The sequence below is a fragment of the Perna viridis genome, chromosome 15, assembly GCF_037379345.1.
Source record: "Perna viridis isolate PV_CMFRI_1.1 ecotype Kerala chromosome 15, ASM3737934v1, whole genome shotgun sequence".
In the NCBI taxonomy this organism is placed as follows: Eukaryota; Metazoa; Mollusca; class Bivalvia; order Mytilida; family Mytilidae; genus Perna; species Perna viridis.
Window position 1 is genome coordinate 8912404 of NC_142459.1, and position 20809 is coordinate 8933212.

Below are 20809 nucleotides of genomic sequence, written 5' to 3' on the forward strand. Positions count from 1 at the left end.
TTCTGTTTATATTTATTTTAATAAAATATTCCATTCTTATACACTTAACCATTACCACCAAATAATATACTGTATATCAGCATTCAAAATACAACATGGTAATATAAAATCATTTTACAATTACATGTACCTCCACAGTCCTTTCTGATTCACTTTTCAATTTATTCAACAATCCCCCTTTTTTACAAGGCACATTTTTACGAGTAAGAGGCTTTTGACAGACATAATTTTTTTCCAATCACAAGGTGCATCAACCCATTTCTTTGTTTTTCCCCAGTTGGTAAGAACACAGTGCTCCTTATTTTTGTGATTATTTGGATCCGGTGAAAGCCAGCTTGCAAATCCAATCGTCTCCAATGAATATTCCCAACGAAACTGACCCTCCACTTCTAGATCATTTGCTCCTATCCACCATACTGAGAGAAAAGACATTCGTGATATTGTTGAACTAATTGTCTTACTAAAGAGACATGAAAAGTCTTATCTCAACCACGGATAGAGACACGTGCGTTTTCCAATGAAAATTGCTCAGTCGAATAAAGAGTTATGAACGAGCAAACATTAGCAATATGTGTTTGAAATAACTTTTTCAAATAATAATTTTATCAAGAATAACCGGCGATTATTTCTTACAATTAATTTATACTGTTTTGACTTATATGTTACATCTGGTCGTTATGTATTAATTTGCTGATCAACTGCAAGTCATTTCGAGTTAAACAATTTGGAAGATTAGTACGAAAAACTAGTTCGAATTAAGGCAAAGAATGAAACACCCACTTTTGTCATGCAAGATTGGGGAATCTAATGCATCATTGGATAAGTTGTAATAGTTCTTTAACTCGACGCAACCTCGTTGTTCTATGACAGACAGCCCATAACAGACAGGTGTACGCGAAGGTTGTTGGTAAAATAGCCACACAACACGCAAAGTAGAGTTCAGAGGGTCAATGAATAAATTGATCAAACTTTTTGTTCGCAGATCCTAATGTTTATATAACAATGTATGTTAATATATTCGAATTAAACAAAAACTTAAGAATTAATTACTATATAACAGAATTTTCGGACGAAGTTGATCGGCGCCCAATAATACGACACATATTTTCTATTTTTTTATCACATTTCCACAACTTTGTCTGCAAAAAAGGGCAAAATATGTTCTTACAATCGTCATCTATTGAAGTTCAGGGATTAAACTGGTATGATAAATTCTTCGTCTTTTCATACGTTATGCTGTGCTCCACTCGTGGAAGAAATCCAAGACTGTCAAAAGAGTCTCGTGTAAGAGCCTTTTAGTCTTACACTCGTACTGGTGTTCGATTCTTAATGTCCACTATACCGGCTGTAATGGTGGTTTTGTGATGTTCGGGTACTTTTTGGAGATTTTGTTTGTTCATTTGTGGTGTGTATGACTTATTCATCGTGAATCTCCTGTCCATTTGCTTTAATTAGTGTCAGAAAAAAAATCAGAAATTAAACCCCGTTAAATACCTATATTTTGTCCTCGCGGAAATCAACATCATAATGGAACGAGACCAAGAAAAATATAACGAGAGGATGAAAAGGTCAGCATAATTACTTTGTTTTTTTTTTTCCAACACGTCAGTCCAAACATTGCACCATTACATCTAAATTTACCTTTGTCTTTTCCTTTCTCTCCTATGAAATCGTTGATTTCTTTATCTTTTGTTTCAGCCAGGAAAGCCTTCATATCTCTACAGCTTCCCTGTTTAACAAGAAACATTGCAAAACAAACAGTCCAAATGATGATAGGATATTTTAATTGGAAAAGGGTAATAACCAAAGTACGAGAACGAGTGCCGAAGAACGCCTAGATCTAAGGAGCTTGCGGAACCTGTTTCGTACCCGAGTTAACTCTTACTGCGTTATTGGCACGAGTGGTCATATATTTGGTTATTCACGATAACCAATTGATCATCCTATTTATTAAGTAGATTTATTTCATTCGTTGCCATTATCAACATAATCTGACTATTGGCCATTAATCTTGGATTGGTCGGAATAATTGATGCTTTTTTCTTATATTGTGTTGTGGCTACCGATACGTTAAAAGGTGATTTTCTTTGTATATGTCAAGAGATATACACTTTCATAATCAAATATTGTAACAATGATATGACTGGATGGCATATCGTCCGAGGATCACTAGTTCCACTGTTTTTGTACTAATGTTACATTTTTGTTTTGCTGTTATCTTTTTGTTCCGGTTTTTACGTATCATTTTTTTTTTCAATAAGTAATTTCGATCGTATCTTATATAACAGGTTAATAATGAGAAAATACTATATTTAACAAATACCCGTTTATCATATTTATAGTTCCAGAACAGAAGGAAGATAGTTTGTTTACTGCAAAACTATTTTACCATAATTTTAGGTTATTTCCACAAAGGGGTCAACATCTAACAAAATATGAAACGAAAATCAGTTGTGAAATAATTTACTAAATGTTTTCTTTTACCAAATTTACATTAAATCCGTTTTATATCCAATTATATTTCATACAGACATACCCTCGCACCAAACCATGTATTCGTATTCCCGGAAAGAAAAAAACAGTTATTTCCAAATTTTTGCCATCCAGCGTCACAATCTGTTAAAAAAAATATTTACTAAGTGTTGTGCGCAATTTGTTTGGAACGCAAGCGCTTCTAAGTGTAACGTTGACACCCGTATCATGTTGTGTGACGTTGACTTGGGGTGACAATAAATTAACTTGATATATATAAAACAGAAGTGAAACACATAACATGGACATAGGACGTACTATGGAAACAGATAAGTGTGAGCTGTGGTATGCTGTAAAAATTTTCTTTTGTAAATTAATTGAAATCGTTTAATGCATACATTTATCTTTTATGTATAATAATACACATTCTTTTATATATGATTATACATATACGATTTTTAAACAAGATTTAAAAACGGAAATTAATTTTTAACATATTTTACCTCTTTAAGACCGCAGTGTATTCGTTAAATTTTAACGTTGACTAGGCCTATAAGATTTGAAACGGGCAAATTTGAAAATTGACCTGTTGAAAAGTGATGATGTTTTATTTTATATAGTTATGACAAAATTTAGAGATTTTGTGCTAAAACTGTTATTTTATTTCACAAATGCGTCGGGAACTTTCACATTGTGAATAGTTAACTCTGTTATGCACTGACATTTAAATTTACTTAACTATTTTTATCATCTCTCATCAATCATAGATTGAAGTATGTATATTAAATAAATATTTCTTAGGTATTCGTTTTAAATATGTATGTCCATAAGATGAGTCGAAAATTGAATTGATTCTTTTTTTCATTTTTCATACAAGGTTGTTTTTGTACACACTTATAGTTTGTGAAAATGTACTAAAAAAAACATCAACACCGGAAAAGCAATATTGATGTAAACAAAGCATTTACCATACATGGCTTGAAGATTAAAACGATTATCTGTCAAAATATTCGAAGCCGAACCTCTGGTTACTTTGATCAATAGTAAATGATCATTCTATTTTGTCAAGAGAGGGAATAGAGGGAACAATGGAGGGAACAACAAAACAAAAAAATACAAAAAATACAAAAAAAAAATAACAGATAAACAAATAAACAAATAAATAAACAAATAAATAAATAAAAAAATTAAGTTAATTGTTGCGTTTTTGTCATAAAAATAGCACTGACAGTTCAAATATGTCTTTTTTATCACAATAATTGGCCCCTCTCTTCATTTTGTTTAAGTATTCAAACGATAAAAAGGTCGATATTTATAACACAGAATTCTCTTCTCTACCTTTTAACGAGACATTCGTAGAATTCATGAATATGTAATGTAACGTTAAAGAATTGAATAGGGTGAATAACTAAAATATAATCACAAGTGTTGATAACGCCGAGATTAATTGATCCCAAGAAACAAGTTGCGTCCATGTATAAAATCACAAAGCACTTTCGGCATGAGTTGTTATATTATGTTATTCACGATAGCCATTTCTTGATAACTTTATCATTAAATAGACTTTCTTAAAAAAAATTAATGCTGCTAGAAAAAAAAGCGTCTATCATTTTTTGTCATAGCAAGTATTTCTACTAACCTGGATCATCTGCCGCATAGCTCTGAGATTGAACCAATACAACACATAAGGTTACCGCCAGAACAGAAAATCGCATGCTAAACTTTTTCTGCAAGTATGATGTTTTAGCACATTACACTTAAATTTTGATAGAATTAATCCCCAAGTAAAAATAAGTCACCGCTTAGATATATCTTATAAAATGATTAATGCTCGACGGTTACATAATATTTTGCCGAAACCTCAAATGTCATTTGTTTTTGTACTGTTCTGTATTGAAATGTGCGTAATTATTCTGCTAACGTGACCTACGACAATTTCCATGATGCCAATGCGTGCGATAGTTCAAATTACGAGCAGTAGTAATAGTATACCATATTATATATCTCTAGCATATTTTCCATTTTCCTGGGATATTACTCACAAATGCCGTTCATTATAATGATTGCACGATTGTCCTTCATTTGCCAAAACCTTTTCGGATTGATAGATTTGCACAATTTAGAAACTATTGTGTTGATGCAAGTGCAAATTGCTGCTAAATTATTACAAAGTGGCCCAGACAGTCAGGTAATGACAAAATTCTTGTTTTACGAAATTGCTTAAGACAGGTAAACCTGCTCAATTTTTGCACGAACAACACATTTTATGACTTTACATTTGATGATTCTCATCAAAACGTACCGCTATTATTCGATAATATTTAATAAACAAATTACTGTAGTATCATTAAGGTTACAGAGGTACGTAGACTGAACGTGCGAGTGGAAACATTAAGACAAACTGTAGCTTTTTATACATCGAAATATAAATGAAATCATTTCTTACAGATAACAATTAATCACAACCATCTTTATAACAGCCACTAGAGAATATCGATTATTTTGACTTATAAGTAGTGAATCCAAGAGGGCGTAGGGGAAATTCGTCCCATAAACTTGGGAAAATATTGTTATAGCATGAGATCTTGCTTTATTGCTTTACATACTCTACTCCCTCCGCCAATTGATTGACTCGCTTTGCTCGGCATTTCATTATATTTACGCCCCTAATCTTAAATTCAAGATCCGCCACTGCTGATGACAAAAACCCAATCGTAAGTATGTGTTTAAAGATAAGTGGTAGTTACCATCAAACGTGTATTTTTTTTAATCAAAACATGGTGATTAACCATGATTTATTTGCATAAACGGGGTAAGGTTTATCACTGAGTGGAAGAAGTGACAAGCGTTGAATAACGCATTAACCCTATGTAAAGAAATTGAGTTAGCGCTCAGTTTTCCATGTTTTAGTAGGTTTTTTTTAAAGACGTCTTTTTCGTTGTACAATGATTCGCTGGTTTGATAATTTTACATGGGTTTAACAGTTTGCAAACCAAAATAATATTTAGTTTGGGATTCTTGCTTGTGGTATGACAAGCTTCGAATACGAAATTCACACCAGACGCTGGAGCCAGTCCTCCCCGAATATACAAGAACCTTACAAAGTATAGGAAAAATTCCACACGACTGTCAAATGATGTTTGATTGGAATAATGTCCGATAATTTCAAAATGCTTGTCTGCAGTGGTTAGTGAAAAGGGATCTTATTGTTATGAAAGAAGTATAAAAACCAGTCAGAAAAATTTTCCGCGAAAAAAAATATGGGGTAGTAATACTTATTAATTATCTTTACCTTTTACAATAGTTTGCTTTCTCCTTTCTTCAAGACTGGATTTGACTAAACTACTAAAGTTCCGCAAATTTATAAAAAATAAGTGTACAATTATGCGTGAACGAATCTTGAACTCGTATGGTAAATTATGACTTCTTGAACTGTAAAAAATGCTGAACAAGTTTTCCCATGCAAATTTATTGCCGTACATACACTTGGGCGAAAATAAAATCATTGAAACAAACTCGTTAGTATAATTAAAACAATATTCTAATTATTCGATTTCAGTCTTGTGGTCGATTCACCACCTGTGCACTTCAAGATTGAGAGCGAAAACTTTAGTTATACAAGTTTAATTACAAACTGTAATACAACTGGTGGGTACTTGATAATACATTTCAACCAATTGATTTATGCCCAAGCGTTTTTTTTTTCAATATCTGTAGTCTGTACTGTAAAGCAAAAATCTACTCTCTTTGATTGAAGGAAAGATAGTGTGTGTCATATAATACTGTTTCTGAATACACTGAGTACATTGTACCTACTGATACTTTAAACATCAGTCAAAAATACCCAATAAAAAACAAATTATTGTAATATGAATGTTCATTTTGTTTCAGATATTAGACCTTCTTCGATAGGATTGAATGATAAAAAATATGACGATATGTTTCAGTTTGGATCGTCTTTAAAACATATCTACTGATACAAACTGGAAATCTTGGTGCTCTTATAATGCATAGTCTCATTTATGCTCATTTGCAATATGGCGGGTGCCACTGTCGGAGCAGGACATATTTACCCTTCTGGAACACCTGATGTCACTTCCGTTATTATGTAGGATTTCATATTGCTAGTGCTTTTAGTTTTTGTGTGACGACTTGTTTCGTTATCTTCCGTTTTTATGTGTGATCTTTTTTATTCTTTCCGCTATTATTTTAAATGTAGATCTTCTCGGTTTCATGCATTCACGTGTAGGTAATTCATTTGGCGTATTTGAGACATCCCATAGATGATGCGTCGATATTTTTTGCGGATATATCTGAATAATCCGCCAAATTCTAACTCTGTAGCTTTACTATATGCAGATAATTGCATTCCTAACATTTATTTTCAGTATCTATTATGAACAATTTCTGAATCAACAAACAACGTTTGATATCTAAAGATAAAAAATCTTACACGGAGAAACGTTATTCTCAATGTTTTTAGGTTTTAGAAAAACAAAGAGTTATGTTCCTTACACCACTGTTAGCAATTAAATAATAGTAGGTCTTATTGACATTTCGAACGATTTTTTGTGAAATATTAACTGTTACGTATATAGAATGAATTAAGACAAACAGCTGGCAAAAAACAAATACTGGTCTTATACTTCTTTAGAAAGTTCCCGAACTGCTATTTTGAAGCTTTGGTAATAGTCTAAAATATCTCCTAATAAAAATTGTAATATTTTGTTGTAAATGCCAGTATTTGCAGCGTAAGTTGAAAAGTGAATGAGGTATCAGCTTCGCTTCCCATGAACGAAATGGTGAAGTTAAACATGTGACCATGTTAAATCGGAAAAAAACAGTGAATGTTAATCACTTTTATTATTAGGTGTTTCTTATAAACATAATCAATGAAAGATGAATGGGAATAAGATGTAAACATTTTTTTTTCTAAATTAAATGTCAATTTCATTAACATATTTTTGAGTAGAAGTATACGGCTAAAGCACAAATTTTGGGTGGAAGAATACGGCTAAAGCACCAATTTTGAGTAGAAGGATACGGCTAAAGCACCGAGTTTTTCAAGACCCTGAAAAACCAAACTAGCAGCCTATGTAAAGCATGCTGATGGCCCTATGATAATCAAAGATGACATGCCTTCCCTGCAATATAATACATGTACCACCGAAAAAAAACTTTTTACTTTCTGTTTTGCCCATATGAACTTGCTCCTTTTGTTATCAAAAGTGAGCAACAGTCCCATTTGGCAACAGACGTGAATTGGTTGCTCTGGTAATCTTGAGTGAACCAAACTTTTAACCCAGACATTAATTCATTTTTAATATTTAAGAATTATATCTTTCCATAACCTGCTTTCCAATGGTAACAAAGGTAGAATCTTATTATCTGGGTAAGAATAAATGAATATATTACGATTTCCAAGAGTTCTGCCACATAAGCTTTTTTCTAAGGGAACGCTTAATTTGGTTCCATACTGTCCATCAAATATGAAATCTAAATAATGATTAACTACTGGAACTCGAGATCGACATTTAGACTTTACCACCCACTTTATAAATGTTGAAAATATCTCACGAAGCGCGCAGCTTGTATATCAACTTTCGGCAAAGTTTTATCAAAATAGTATTTACATTCTATTTTAAAAACCCAATAAATCTTCAGGGACATCTTTTAGGAGTCGGAAAGCATGTCAATTATCATAATCTCCCAAATCAGCATTTCTTTCTTAACCTTGAATCATTTCAACAGCTCCATTGACACTTGAATAGCGTACCGTGCAATATTTGTCCTCAATAAAATCGATTCCCGGTTTATTCTGTGTCATCGAACCAAGGTTCTTTATATAAGATAATATATTCAGACACTACTTACATTCCTAAATAATGAACTGATCTTTCTTTTACAAAGGTTAAGTTCTTTTTGTATACTTCGATATTGCAGTAGATAAGTACAGTACATAATTTGGTAAATTCTCTTCCTGAATACTAAATAAATTTAATTCTAAAAAGGGGGGGGGTTGTCATCCCACCTTAATACTTAAACACCTCCGCATTTTGTGCCTGCCCTAAGTCAGGATATTTCTGGCATCTGTATGCCTTATTTCGTTTGCATATTCAGTTTACTTTCTTTTTACTGGAGTATATTGGAACAGATTTTTCGCTGTACCTGTGAATTGTTCTGTTTTGGGGTCAGCTGCAACCTGCTCTGTGGTGTGTGGAGGTTTCTTCGATTTTCATTAAAGACATATGGGTGACAATTTTCATCCCGATGGGTTTGTCACTGTTCGTGTGAATCCAGATTCTTGTGAAATTCACGTGAAGGATCAAATGATAGGAAATTAATTTTAAACCTGTTACAAATGATATAATTACGGATGGCATCAGGTAAAATCATCTGAAATACCATTTCCAGCGCGTGGCTGAATTTAGAAGTTTCATGTATCTAGATGAATGAAATGATATCAAACAAATTTTAATCTTCCAACAGCAAGTTGGTGTAAGTTAGATAAGGGAAACAAATGATTAGTTATGTTCTAGCAGAAAGAAAAAGTACATGGCTCATTGTACGAAATATGTTTGCGTGCTAGATTTCTTTTAAGGTGATAAAGTGTTTTCTTTTCCATGGTTTTAAAAACGTCAAAATAAGACATTTATTTTTGTAAATGCACAAAAATTAACCGTGCATATTAAGTAACAGTCTTTGTAAGAATCATGCAAAATCTGAAAAAAAGGCTACATATTTTTATTTTTGTAATTAAGTTGTTTTATGGGTCTTTACTATGAAATGTGTAATTATTCATTCAGGAGATAATCAACATTGAAATTTCAATAGATTCTATTGTATTTGAGAGTCATTTCAGAGTTACCTCCCTTAATTTTGAAATCTACAGTGCATTCTATATAATTTTTATCTCCTAAGAGCACGGGTTATATGAAAAACCATATGTTAATTTCTGTTTACTATGACATTTCAAACAAAATATCAAAAATAAAAATATGTAGGCTTTTTACCCATGAATCACATTTTGCATGATTCTTAGCTGGAGTGCTACTTAAAATAGAAAACAGGGAAAACATCTCTATTAAACAGTTTTTGAGATAAACTTTATGTAGACTGTACATGAATTTTGCACTTTGCAAGGGTTATCGTTCTTGATATGGTTTCATTTGTTTGTTTTTAATGGGAGATGAATGTATGATTTTCAAAGAGCAGATCTGAATGCAGAAATAATTATTGTTATGTGAAAGTTTAGCATATATAGACTGAAAAAGCATTATTTGTGTGGTGGGTTTTTCTTCACCATGAATTTCTTTACCACGGGCAGTGTCTGAATTTTATGTGGACTGGTACTTAAGTAATTGACCGTAAGGAAAAAAAACAGCACGATTTAATGGGGTATGATAAACTGTTTAAAAATGATAGTATTCAAAGAACGAAAACTGAAACCAGAAATGGCAGGGATATTAATCAGTATATTTCACATGGTGCATGATGATAAATGCACTCTTCACAGTCCATATTTCAAGATATTAAAAAGTTCATTCGTTGATTTAAAGATTTTATTACCATGTATCATCGTTGCTGTTGGCTTTATCTGTACATGGAATGCATTTTTTGAACAATCGAAATTTGTTTTGTGTTATATGAAGGTAGCTTATGAAAATGGGAGCTATGCTTGTAGAACCTACATCTTCCATCATTGATGTTTTTATTTCCTACGAAGCTAAAGTAAATAAGGTAAATTTCCTAGTGTTGCAGAAATGTAAAAGCTTAAATAACACCTCCGCATCGGAAACTACCTCAGGCAATGAAATTTCTTTATACCCCTCTGTTTTGGTCTATTATTTCATGTATTAATTCACATAAGCCTTTCGGTTATTGATTTTAACATTTATTGAAATCACAGTTTCTTAATGTAACTCTAGAGAAGTCACCATTATAATGTGTATAAAGGAGTTACCTGCCTAATTACCAAAAAAAAAAAAAAAAAAAAAACAATTCGATGCATTTTTCTGGATTTCAATCGTACAATATTGATGGCATTTGCACCTTTTCAAAAGCAATGAATTTACAACTTTGAAACTAGTTTTATGCCACGGGTAAAAATTAGTTGAAATAAAAACATACACTAAGATGATTACTTGGTTTGTTGCTAAGTTAAGTAAATGAAAACAATAGGTTCATAGGTGTTATAGATACTGCATCGTCTGCATGTCTGCATGATTTTATGCCGGATCCGTACTTCCAATACCAACCGGGAATAAAGTTGTTTTAATTTTGTAATTTTCATACTTTGTAACGTTTGTTAATGTGCTTTCTTAAAAAGAACAAACTCTTTAATTGCAATTAATTAATGAATTTGATTAATTAAAGAATGGATGAATTGATGTAATAATGATTTGCTGCATTAGTAATAATACGTGTATTTTTCAGTATTAAAATTAAAATCTCAGCAACTATGTAGTATTGAAAAATATGTTGATCTAAAAAAAACATTAAGATCCGTTGACGAAAACCACTATCACTATATCAGGCCTGAGCAGGATACGGTTAGGATCATTCAAACAAAGTTTGGTTCCATAAGGTCGAGTAGTTGAGAACAAGCATAAAATGATGTCGGACGGTTCTTCAGTATATAAAGGCATAATACTTGTCTGTTTAATTAAACGAATGATTTATATATTTTTGATGAAGTGAAATACTATTGTTATAATGTCACTTTCAACATAAAAAGTAATATATCATTTCAATGGTGCGTTAAGTACCTCCCAATAGTATGCCAGCAGTATAAACATAATATTATATTGCAGATAATTGGTCAAAGCTGAACACTAAGGAGAAATTATGCTTGAAACCATTGTTTACCTTTACATATAATAACTATAATTTACCTGAATGTCATGTAGTAGTGCCGTAATGCTTAGCACAACATTCCACAAAGCCTGTTATACCCCCTATCTTCGTGAATACCAACCTTTCGTCATGAATACTATCCGTTCCAACCGGTAATTGTTCTTATACTTTCTGTTCCGTTCTTCACTTTTCTGTACTTTCGTAAAAAACACCGACCAGATGTAACATATTTTTCGGAAATAAATTTTGAAAATGAAAATGAAGGAATGTCAGTAATTTATTGACAAATATTAGGGACGCGATAGGGACAAAACGAAGAATGGGACTACTCATTTTCCATAAATGAAAAGGGCTTGCATCAGACCGATTTGAAAATGAATCAGAATACAAACTTTATTATATTAAGTTAAATTTTAACAAATATTACCTGCAGTTGAGGCTTGATTGGTTAGATCACCCCAATGTGATAAAAAAATATGCCCTCGACTTCGTCTCGTGTGATATTCTCCTTTCGTGTGGTAATATAACTGCTGACGGTGTGTTCAATTTCTGTCAAATATCTGACGGATCGTTACAAGTATATCAATCTGCACCGTAAGAACTGATTTGTTCAATGTGTACTAGTTGTCCAATCCTCTTCTGTCTACCCCGGAATTAATTTGTTTATGAGTAACTCGATGTGTGTTTCTAGAAAAAACAAAGGACGTTTAAGCTGCATGTGCACCTTGTCCATCCCTCCAGTTGTTATTTGAGTCCGAGTTGCTCATTTTCTTCTGTGACTTAATATGAATTATTTTGGTCATTTTATGTTCTTTGTTGAGTGTTATTTCCTTTTCTGGTCTCTCTCTCTCTATTACATTATTTTGATTTCCGCTATAAATTTGGTTCCTTTGATTACTATTTCTGTCAATATTTGATATATCCGTTTTTGACGTACTGTACCAAATACATATTGTCAGTACCTACCGACAAAAGTAATTGATGACTCATAGTATTACTTTTTTGTCTGTTTCGTGTCATCTGTAATAAAGAATGTATTGTTAATTACAGATAATTAAACGAAAATAACTTGAGTATATGTTGTTGCTAGTACGGTGAAAATTGACTTAATAAGTAAGTATTAATTCCCTGCTTCATTGTACACTAATTTACAAAATAACAACAAAATAAACTTTTGAACATGGATGAAATCTAAACATTAAATAAAGCATATCATAGAGTGAAATACTAGTCGAATATTCCGCAATAATTGAAGCAATGACTAGGATTTTATCGAGGTCCAAGGAAGAACTGTTACAAGGTTAATTATACAATAGAAATAATTGATTAAATGAACGACGTAAAAATAAACAAATTTAGGGGCCTAAATTAATTTGTGTCGGCTGTGAATATTGTTTAGTTTGCAAGTTGATTTTTAAATGGGAGTAATATTTTTGGTGGTACAGTTAGGCTTACTGTGAATATTTTTAAAATAAGACTAACCTCCTCACTACTAGTATTAGACAATCAGATACAAGTATTCGTTCACGTGCTTTTTAGTATCAGCAGTGGATAATTTTACCATAAAAAAATATTCTAAATTGAATATTATAACTTAACAATAGTTCGGAGTTTTCGTGTTACAAAATAAATCTATTGGACTCTGTATTCGATTATGACGTAACGGGGTCAAACTTGTATAGTTTTACCTCAAACAACGCTATTTTATAGTGTTAGACATAGTCTTATTACATCGTAATTTTGTGTACGGCAAACAAAAAGTAGTGTTATTCATATGGAACTTAAATGACAGTAACATCTTCATATTGTGCAATTGTGTGTAACGTGATACATTTATTTGACTTAGTTCTTTGCATTCCTGCCACAAGACGGAGTTCTTGTTATTACCGGATGTAAACATTTATAACCATGACCTTGCGAGATATGATGCTATTCGGACACAGTTTTATACGGCGTTTAAATAGCATTTTAAATTCTTGTGACAAATATTACAATTTACGTTGAGACTTTGATAAATTGTTATTTCCTGTCGCGCACAGGTCGGTTGTACTGTAAGGAGACAGTTCCATTTCCCGGATTCGTCACTTCTATCCTTTTCTCCTGTTCCAGACATATTGTTCATTCAATTTGTAGGTTACGACGCAGTTAATATTAGAAATACCGCATACCAATAAGCTGACATTAATTCCCATGCTTTTTTGTCACCATGGGCTGGGAATTAAGAATATAATCATAAGTCAGCTGTTACTTAGAAGTGAAATATCAACCTTCCCAGATTACAACGAAAATATATATATATATATATATATATATATATATATATATATATATATATATATATATATATATATATATGTTATATGCAGCATGACAATAGCAGTCTATAGTAGGTATATTTTTGACATATTATAGTATGTTTGAAATACATCAGTTATGGTACATATAGATAGTGCCACAATGTACATGGCAGAAATGTTTTTCTCGTTTGTCTACCCCGGACTTGACTTTTTATGAGCAACTCGGCGGGTGTTTCTAGAAAAGCAGAGGACGCTTGCCCTACCGATGCACCTGGTCCATGCTCCCAGTTTTTGGTGGAGTCCGAGTTGCTCATTTACTTTTGTTACTTTGTATGTATGATTTTAGTTACTTTATTTTCTTTGTTGTGTATGTCTGTTTTCCATGTCTGGTCTTTGTCCCTGGATTACATTCTTTTGATTACTCTTTCAAAGGGAAGATTAAAAAGTAACATCACAATATAACCAAGTACCTGCAACAGAGTGGAAATAAGTAATATTGTCGATATACATGTATAACTGAGAATACACCAAATACAATGTCTACATGTAGTTTACTCTTTAACCACATAAGACACAAATTTATTAGTGGAGTCCGAGTTGTTCATTTGCTTTTGTTACTTTGTATGTATGATTTTAGTCACTTCATGTTCTTTGTTGTGTTTGTCTGTTTTCTTGCCTGGTCTTTGTGCCTGGATTACATTCGTTTGATTACCGCTATAACCTTGGTTCCCTTGATTACTCTTTGAATAACATGGCATAACGTATGAGTTGTGATAAGAACACTCCATACGCAGGAGCCGAAGGGATGTTGCCACAGATGAAAAGAGTTAACAATTCTGAATGAAAAGTCATCACGTTTGTCGTAAAGTTTGGACAACAGTTTTCCTTTACCATCGATTTCTAAGTGAAGGTCAAGATATGAGGCTGACTTCACAGTTTCTGTAGCATCCTTTATCTCAAGTTCTTTTGGGTAGATGCCATGTTTTAAATCCCCGAAATTAGGATTGTTTAAAGATAATACGTCATCTATATAGCGGAAACTGAGATTGAAGGATCTAGCCAAACGATATTCTTTCTTTCTGATCAGATCAGCTATAAAGTCAATGGACCAATGCCACATCGGAAAAAAGCTACAACTTCGTCTGAATCTACAGGAACCATCAAACCTACTGTGCCATCCCGAAAAAAAAAATTCTAATAGGGTAGATATTGGCTACAGTTTGCTCGCGGCTAACAATTTAAAAACAGTCCAGCGAGGAATCCAATGGTGAACAGCATGATGTTACATCTGTACATGTACCAGTTTTGGAAACTAGTGTGTCGAAACAAGTGCCAGACAGAGGCAATGAAAGTATTCAAATTGTTATAATTCCTGAACAAGATGAACCATCTATTCAAAATATTGTTCATGAATTTTTTATAGGTGAGCCAACAGGTACATGTAATGCAATTATTCAATATGCACCTCAGCTTCAAATATCTGACGGTATACCATTAAGGTGTAACTAGTTCCCAGAAAATTTAAAACAAAACATGGGCAGATGTATTTATTGGAATTAATATGCTGTCTCCCTACTATGAATATGACTCTTTAAGTCTGTTGGCTACTCAAACGTGATTCTAAATCATCAACATTAACAAGAATAAAACTCCCCTAACCATCGTACACTGAATAACTGCCTTTTTAGTTTTTATGGACGAGTGCATTGAAAAACATCAGGGGACGACTAGACAATTGTTTATAATAATCGTACAGATAAGTAAAACAAGACAGACATATACACACATAAGACATTTAGACAAACATAAAAAAACAAATAATTATATCAGTCAGTACTATGATACGAGAATATAAGCAGTTAAAGCATACAAACACTAAAAAAAAAGAATATTACTACTACTAGTTAAAGAATAAAATAATAAGCAGATGAGGAATAAAGCTATCGTGCAACTAAAACAAAGTAATTAAAAAATAATAAAACAGAACCAAAGAACCAAAATAAAAAAAAGTCTAGTATGTGTGGTTGGTATGCTGCATCAGCAAGAAAGTTTTAGTCTGAAATTTTGCATACAAGACAAGTACATTCTTTACCATTCCAGAAGGATAATTGACTTTTAAACTAATTAAAATTTGAAATTTGCCTGAAAGATTCCGGCAATGAATTCCAAAGAGCAGGTGCAGCGTACCTGAAAGATCTCCTACCATAGCTAGTAGTTTTCACACTCAGAATCTGCAATAAATTTGAGTATCTAAAATTATACTTGTGGTCTTTCTTTTCAACAATATTTGATAAGACAGGAGAAGCTAACTTGTTAAGCATTTTAAATATTTCTTTTGCTATTGTTCTTGTTCTTGTTCAACATACATTGTTGGCATTTTTGCCTTGATTAAAAGATCTTCATATGTTGAAAGATAGTCTTCCTGTATTTGTTTTTCAATTTTTTGAGTATCACCTTCTGAACAAAAATGCCATGATAGTGAGGAAAAGTTAAAATTTGACCGTATAAATGTGTGAAATATCGTTAGTCGATTTAATTTGCTCAAGTTTTCACCTATTCTTTTTAAAAATATTTAACTGTTGCACAGCCTTTTTACACAAATTTTGTATATGGAAATTAAAATTTAGTTTAAAGTCTATGTCTACTCCTAATAAGTTTCATCACAACTTATTTTTGCAGATCCAATATCAAAAGTGGATGTTTTATCAAAAGTCTTTTTGCCAACATCTATGGCCTGAAACTTTTCAGGATTTGCCTGCATACAATTAAAGTGGAACCAGTTTATCAAAATAGTACTTTCCGATTGTAGTACATCTATTACTTCATTAAAATTTAAAAGATAATGTGTTGTAATCAGCATAATTGTATAAATCTCCTTTTTGAATGAAATAGAAAATGTCATTTATAAACACGTTGAACAGCAAAGGTCCCAAAACTGATCCTTGCGGAACCCCCTTTTGAATATCCGCCCAGGTGCTGACACAAGAGCCATTTTTTTTTTATTGTTTACATCCTGACAAGTATGATAGTAACATGTCAGTAGACTTTTTGTTGAGCCCATGTGCTGATAATTTACAAATTAAAATATCATGTGGCAGGCAGTCAAATGCTTTTGGTAGGTCCATAAGAATGGCTGCCATATATTCATTATTATCTAACCTTAATAATGCTGTTTGGCCTTTTCAAAATGCACATAAAAAATTATCAAAAATAGTTTCAAAGAAAGTAGACAACTGTTTAGGTAAAACTTTTTCGAATACTTTTGATGAAATAGGTAGTAAACTTACTGGTCTGTAGTTGCTCTTTGTAAAAGGGTCATTCTTTTTAAATAATGGAGTGACTTGTGCCTCTTTTAGTCTGCTTGGAAATATTGAAGTTTCTATTGAATGGTTTTAACTAGTTTAGTTATTGTTGGCACTAAGGATGGTTTGCCATATTTAATGAGTTTAACTGATATTTTATCATCTCCTTTCTTCACATTTAATTTGTCAATGACCTTTCATACAAAAGATTCATTTTTTGGAACAAATTCAAAGTTATTCTCTGTTCTTTTCTTCAATCCTCTGAAGGCTTGGGTGGTTATTCTTATCAAAAGTATAATCTTTAACTATTTCTTTGGCAACATTTACAAAAAAAGTCATTGAATACCTCTGAGACTTCTTCATTTTTTGTTATAATCTCATTTTCTTCTTGTAATATAATTTTGTTTTGTTTTTTGGAGAAGTATGGTTTGATGGTTTTCCAAAAATCAGTCTGTTTACAGCCTCTCAAACATCTTTCTTGAAAATAAACATTTTTAGATTTTCTTTTCAGTTTATTTACTAAATTTCTTTTTGTTCTATATTTTTTCCCAATTTTTGACATTGAGGTATTTATTATAAAGCATTTTCTTTTCATATATTGACTTACAGAAATCGATGGTAAGGGAAAACTATTGACCAAATCTCACGACAAACGTGATGACTTTTCATTCAGAGTTGTCTATTTTCCTTTTATTTGTGGCAACTTCCCTTCAGCATCTGTGTATGGAGTGTTCACACCACAACTCATACGTTATGCCAGAGCTTGCCGAAACTACGCAGACTTTTTGTATCCCGCTAAAATGTCAACAATTAGGCTTCTGGAACAAGGTTATGTTGCCACAAGATTGAAGTGAACACTACAGAGGTTTTATGGTCGGCATCATGAACTTGTGGATCGTAATGATGTATCCATCTGCACCACGAACACTGATTTATTCAACGTGTCATATTTTCCTTTCCTTGTTTGTCTAACCCGGACTTGACTTTTTATGAGCAACTCGGCGGGTGTTTCTAGAATAGCAGAGGACACTTACCCTACCGATGCACCTGGTCCATGCTCCCAGATTTTAGTGGAGTATGAGTTGCTCATTTGCTTTTGTCACTTTGTATGTATGATTTTAGTTATTTCATGTTCTTTGTTGTGTATGTTTGTTCTTTGTCCCTGGATCACTCTCTTTTGATTACCGCTATAACCTTGGTTCGCCTGATTATTCTTTACATTGATATCAAAATACAAACTAATTGGTAGAAGAAGTTACATGTAAATTGATTATAAATTATGTACTTCATAGGGCGTTTTCAATAGTTCATATGGAATGTTCCAAAAATGTCTAATCATAGAATGGCCTATGAAATTGTGTCCAGAATGTTAAATAAATAAAATAGTTTTATTCCAAAAGTGTTTAAAAAGAAAAAAAAATACAAGAAAAAAAAAGGCAGCATACAAAAATTTCATACAAACTTGCACAAACAATATAGTAGGCTATATATATTCTATTCACATTTTAATCAACCTGCTTTTTTATTTAACCATACAGATGTCAAAACCCTTGTTGAAACGTAAGTACCAGAAAAGTTTTAAATTATGATTGATAACAATTGTCTTAAAGAACAAATGGAAATACAAATTAAATTCCCACCAAACTTCTTTCAAAGCAGCTTGGATTAAAGTGATCTTGGCAGACTAAGTTGACTCTGCTGTATACGTATGTTGAAGCTGTGACAGAGAAAGTTTACCAACCATTGCTCACACAGTGAAACTTTCTTCCTTGGGTCAGGGATGGTAGACAGATTTTTACTAGTGTCACCGAACGTGAAACAACATCTTCCTTGCACCGCATATTGCAACTGACATAATTGGTGTGTATTGGGTCACTTTTTTGGCATTGCATTTATTAAATATATCGATGACAAGGCCCACAATCGAATACAACAACACCTGTGTCCAATCACTTGACCTCCATAGTAAAGGATTTTGATATTTCGATGCAAATTGTAGGCTTACTATATATATTTGAGACGTTTCGGTTGGTTTTATTGGTCAGTATAGTGTTCCAAATGCATATGCAAAATTTGAAAAAAAATAGGTCCCTTGTGAATTTGCTTGACACTTGTGTTTATTGTATACCCAGGGTTCATTAGTTAATCCCAGCCCAGGGGCAACTAGCAACTTCATGTGCATAAGAATGTGTATTGCAATTAAACACTACATAACTTTGGACTATTCGCAGTATGTTTATTATGTTTCTATCTATTCATTGTTTGTTTGTTTGTTTTTTGTTTGTTTATTTTTTTTTAAATAAAAACGTACTTTTTAGGATTTAGGACGACTTTATGAAACTTCAGTTGCGTTATAATCTACGTTTGAATGTCTTGCTGTATTCAGTTAACATCAATTGTAGCTTAGCGCAGCATGTTTATCTGTTCACATTGTGGCAAGTGTTAACGCAAACATAGTGTTTTACATATTTAAGTTTTCTTTTGAAATAGAATGAAATCGGTCCAAGTTACTTTCATGCTTAAATGAGATTGTCGTAAAATGGTAAAAACAAAACTTTCCAATTATTTGTAAGAGTAATGTCCCTTATCTTAGGTCTACCTCCTTGAGATTTAATATTGTTCATATATAGTTCTGCTTCAAGGTTGCTCATCAAAGACTGTTGGCTTCCTTCGAATTGAAGGAAATAGTAATCAAGGGAACCAGAATTCTAGCGGAAATCAACAAATGTTATCCAGTGACAAAGACCAGACATGAAAACAAACATACACCACAAAGAAGATAGAGTAAATAAAATAACACATACAAAGTAAAAAAAGTATATGAGCAACTCGGACTCCACTAAAACTTTGGAGCATGAAGCAAAAGCATAGTTAATGTAAGCGTCCTCTGCTTTTCTAGAAACTCTCGCAGAGTTGCTCACAAAAAGTAAAGTCCGGGGTAGAGGAAAGAGGCAAGGAAAGGTATAACACGATGAACAAATCACTTTTTATGGTCAGATGGATAAATCGTAACGATTTACAAGTTCATGATGATGAACATAAAACAGCCTGGTCGGGTTTGAACCCTGGACCTCTTCCACTCGAGGTGAGCATACTACCCGGAGACGACTAAAGTAATCTCTAGACTCTTGTGTGAAGACGTAGGATAGTCGGATTGTCAGTTGGCCAGCATTTACAGAGAGAAAAGTAAAAATAATATTTTACTAAAACTAAATAAAATGAACAAATCAAACAAAACTAAACATATATATACAACATGCAAATGAACATAAATAAAGGGCATGCAAATGAAAGTATGTAAGCAAACAAAAGTCACAGTTCACACACAGAAAACAGACTACAAATTTAATAGATCTATTAAATCATCATCACTCACCATAGCTCCTACGGTACACCATAATCAACGGTCAAGATCTAGGACGTCACGATTTCTGTTGACTTTCAATATAAATTCAAACTAAATATGTATTCATTTCTGATTCGCATGGCACACTATAATTTTCATTTCTCATATAAATCAACACAATTTATCATTCAAATTGACCAATACACACCTTCTGGCCAATATAAATTTCAGAAATAAATAACACAATTCTTGTGCTGAACGTCCACACAATATTTCAAAATTTCACCATACACACCGAGGGAAAACTAACTTCAGCAAATTTCACTGTGTAACAAATAGAAGTGTAGTATATATTGATGCAACATCCCAGATAAATTAACACCAACTATCGCTAACTATAAATATTACACCATCCGCTAAAGTGTATGGGTTATAACAGATACAATAGTTCTTTCATATCGCGGATTGTATCTTAAAGTAGGTTTTTCCATCTCGTTCGTGCGCGGCAAATTTTACTTTCGACTGACAGTTTTCAT

The 20809-nt window shown here is 32.6% G+C and overlaps 1 protein-coding gene across 6 annotated transcripts; it reads right to left on the reverse strand.

Annotated features, from left to right (window-relative positions):
- On the reverse strand, positions 1 to 20440 carry LOC148596837 (perlucin-like protein). Of its 6 annotated transcripts, XM_088563543.1 has the most exons (7): positions 20304 to 20440; positions 12295 to 12348; positions 11756 to 12015; positions 4112 to 4199; positions 2537 to 2616; positions 1642 to 1729; positions 1 to 416 (listed from the first exon to the last, which is right to left on the reverse strand). In XM_088563543.1, exons 4-7 carry the CDS (start codon positions 4185 to 4187, stop codon positions 166 to 168), a joined length of 495 nt encoding a protein of 164 aa, XP_088419669.1. In that variant the 5' UTR covers positions 4188 to 4199; positions 11756 to 12015; positions 12295 to 12348; positions 20304 to 20440; the 3' UTR covers positions 1 to 165. The 6 variants fall into 6 exon arrangements, with proteins under 6 accessions (XP_088419669.1, XP_088419673.1, XP_088419670.1 ...); XM_088563547.1 differs by lacking the exons at positions 11756 to 12015; positions 12295 to 12348; positions 20304 to 20440 and adding an exon at positions 11450 to 11480; XM_088563544.1 differs by lacking the exons at positions 11756 to 12015; positions 12295 to 12348; positions 20304 to 20440 and adding an exon at positions 5765 to 5796.
- Between the last annotated feature and the right edge of the window lie 369 nt (positions 20441 to 20809).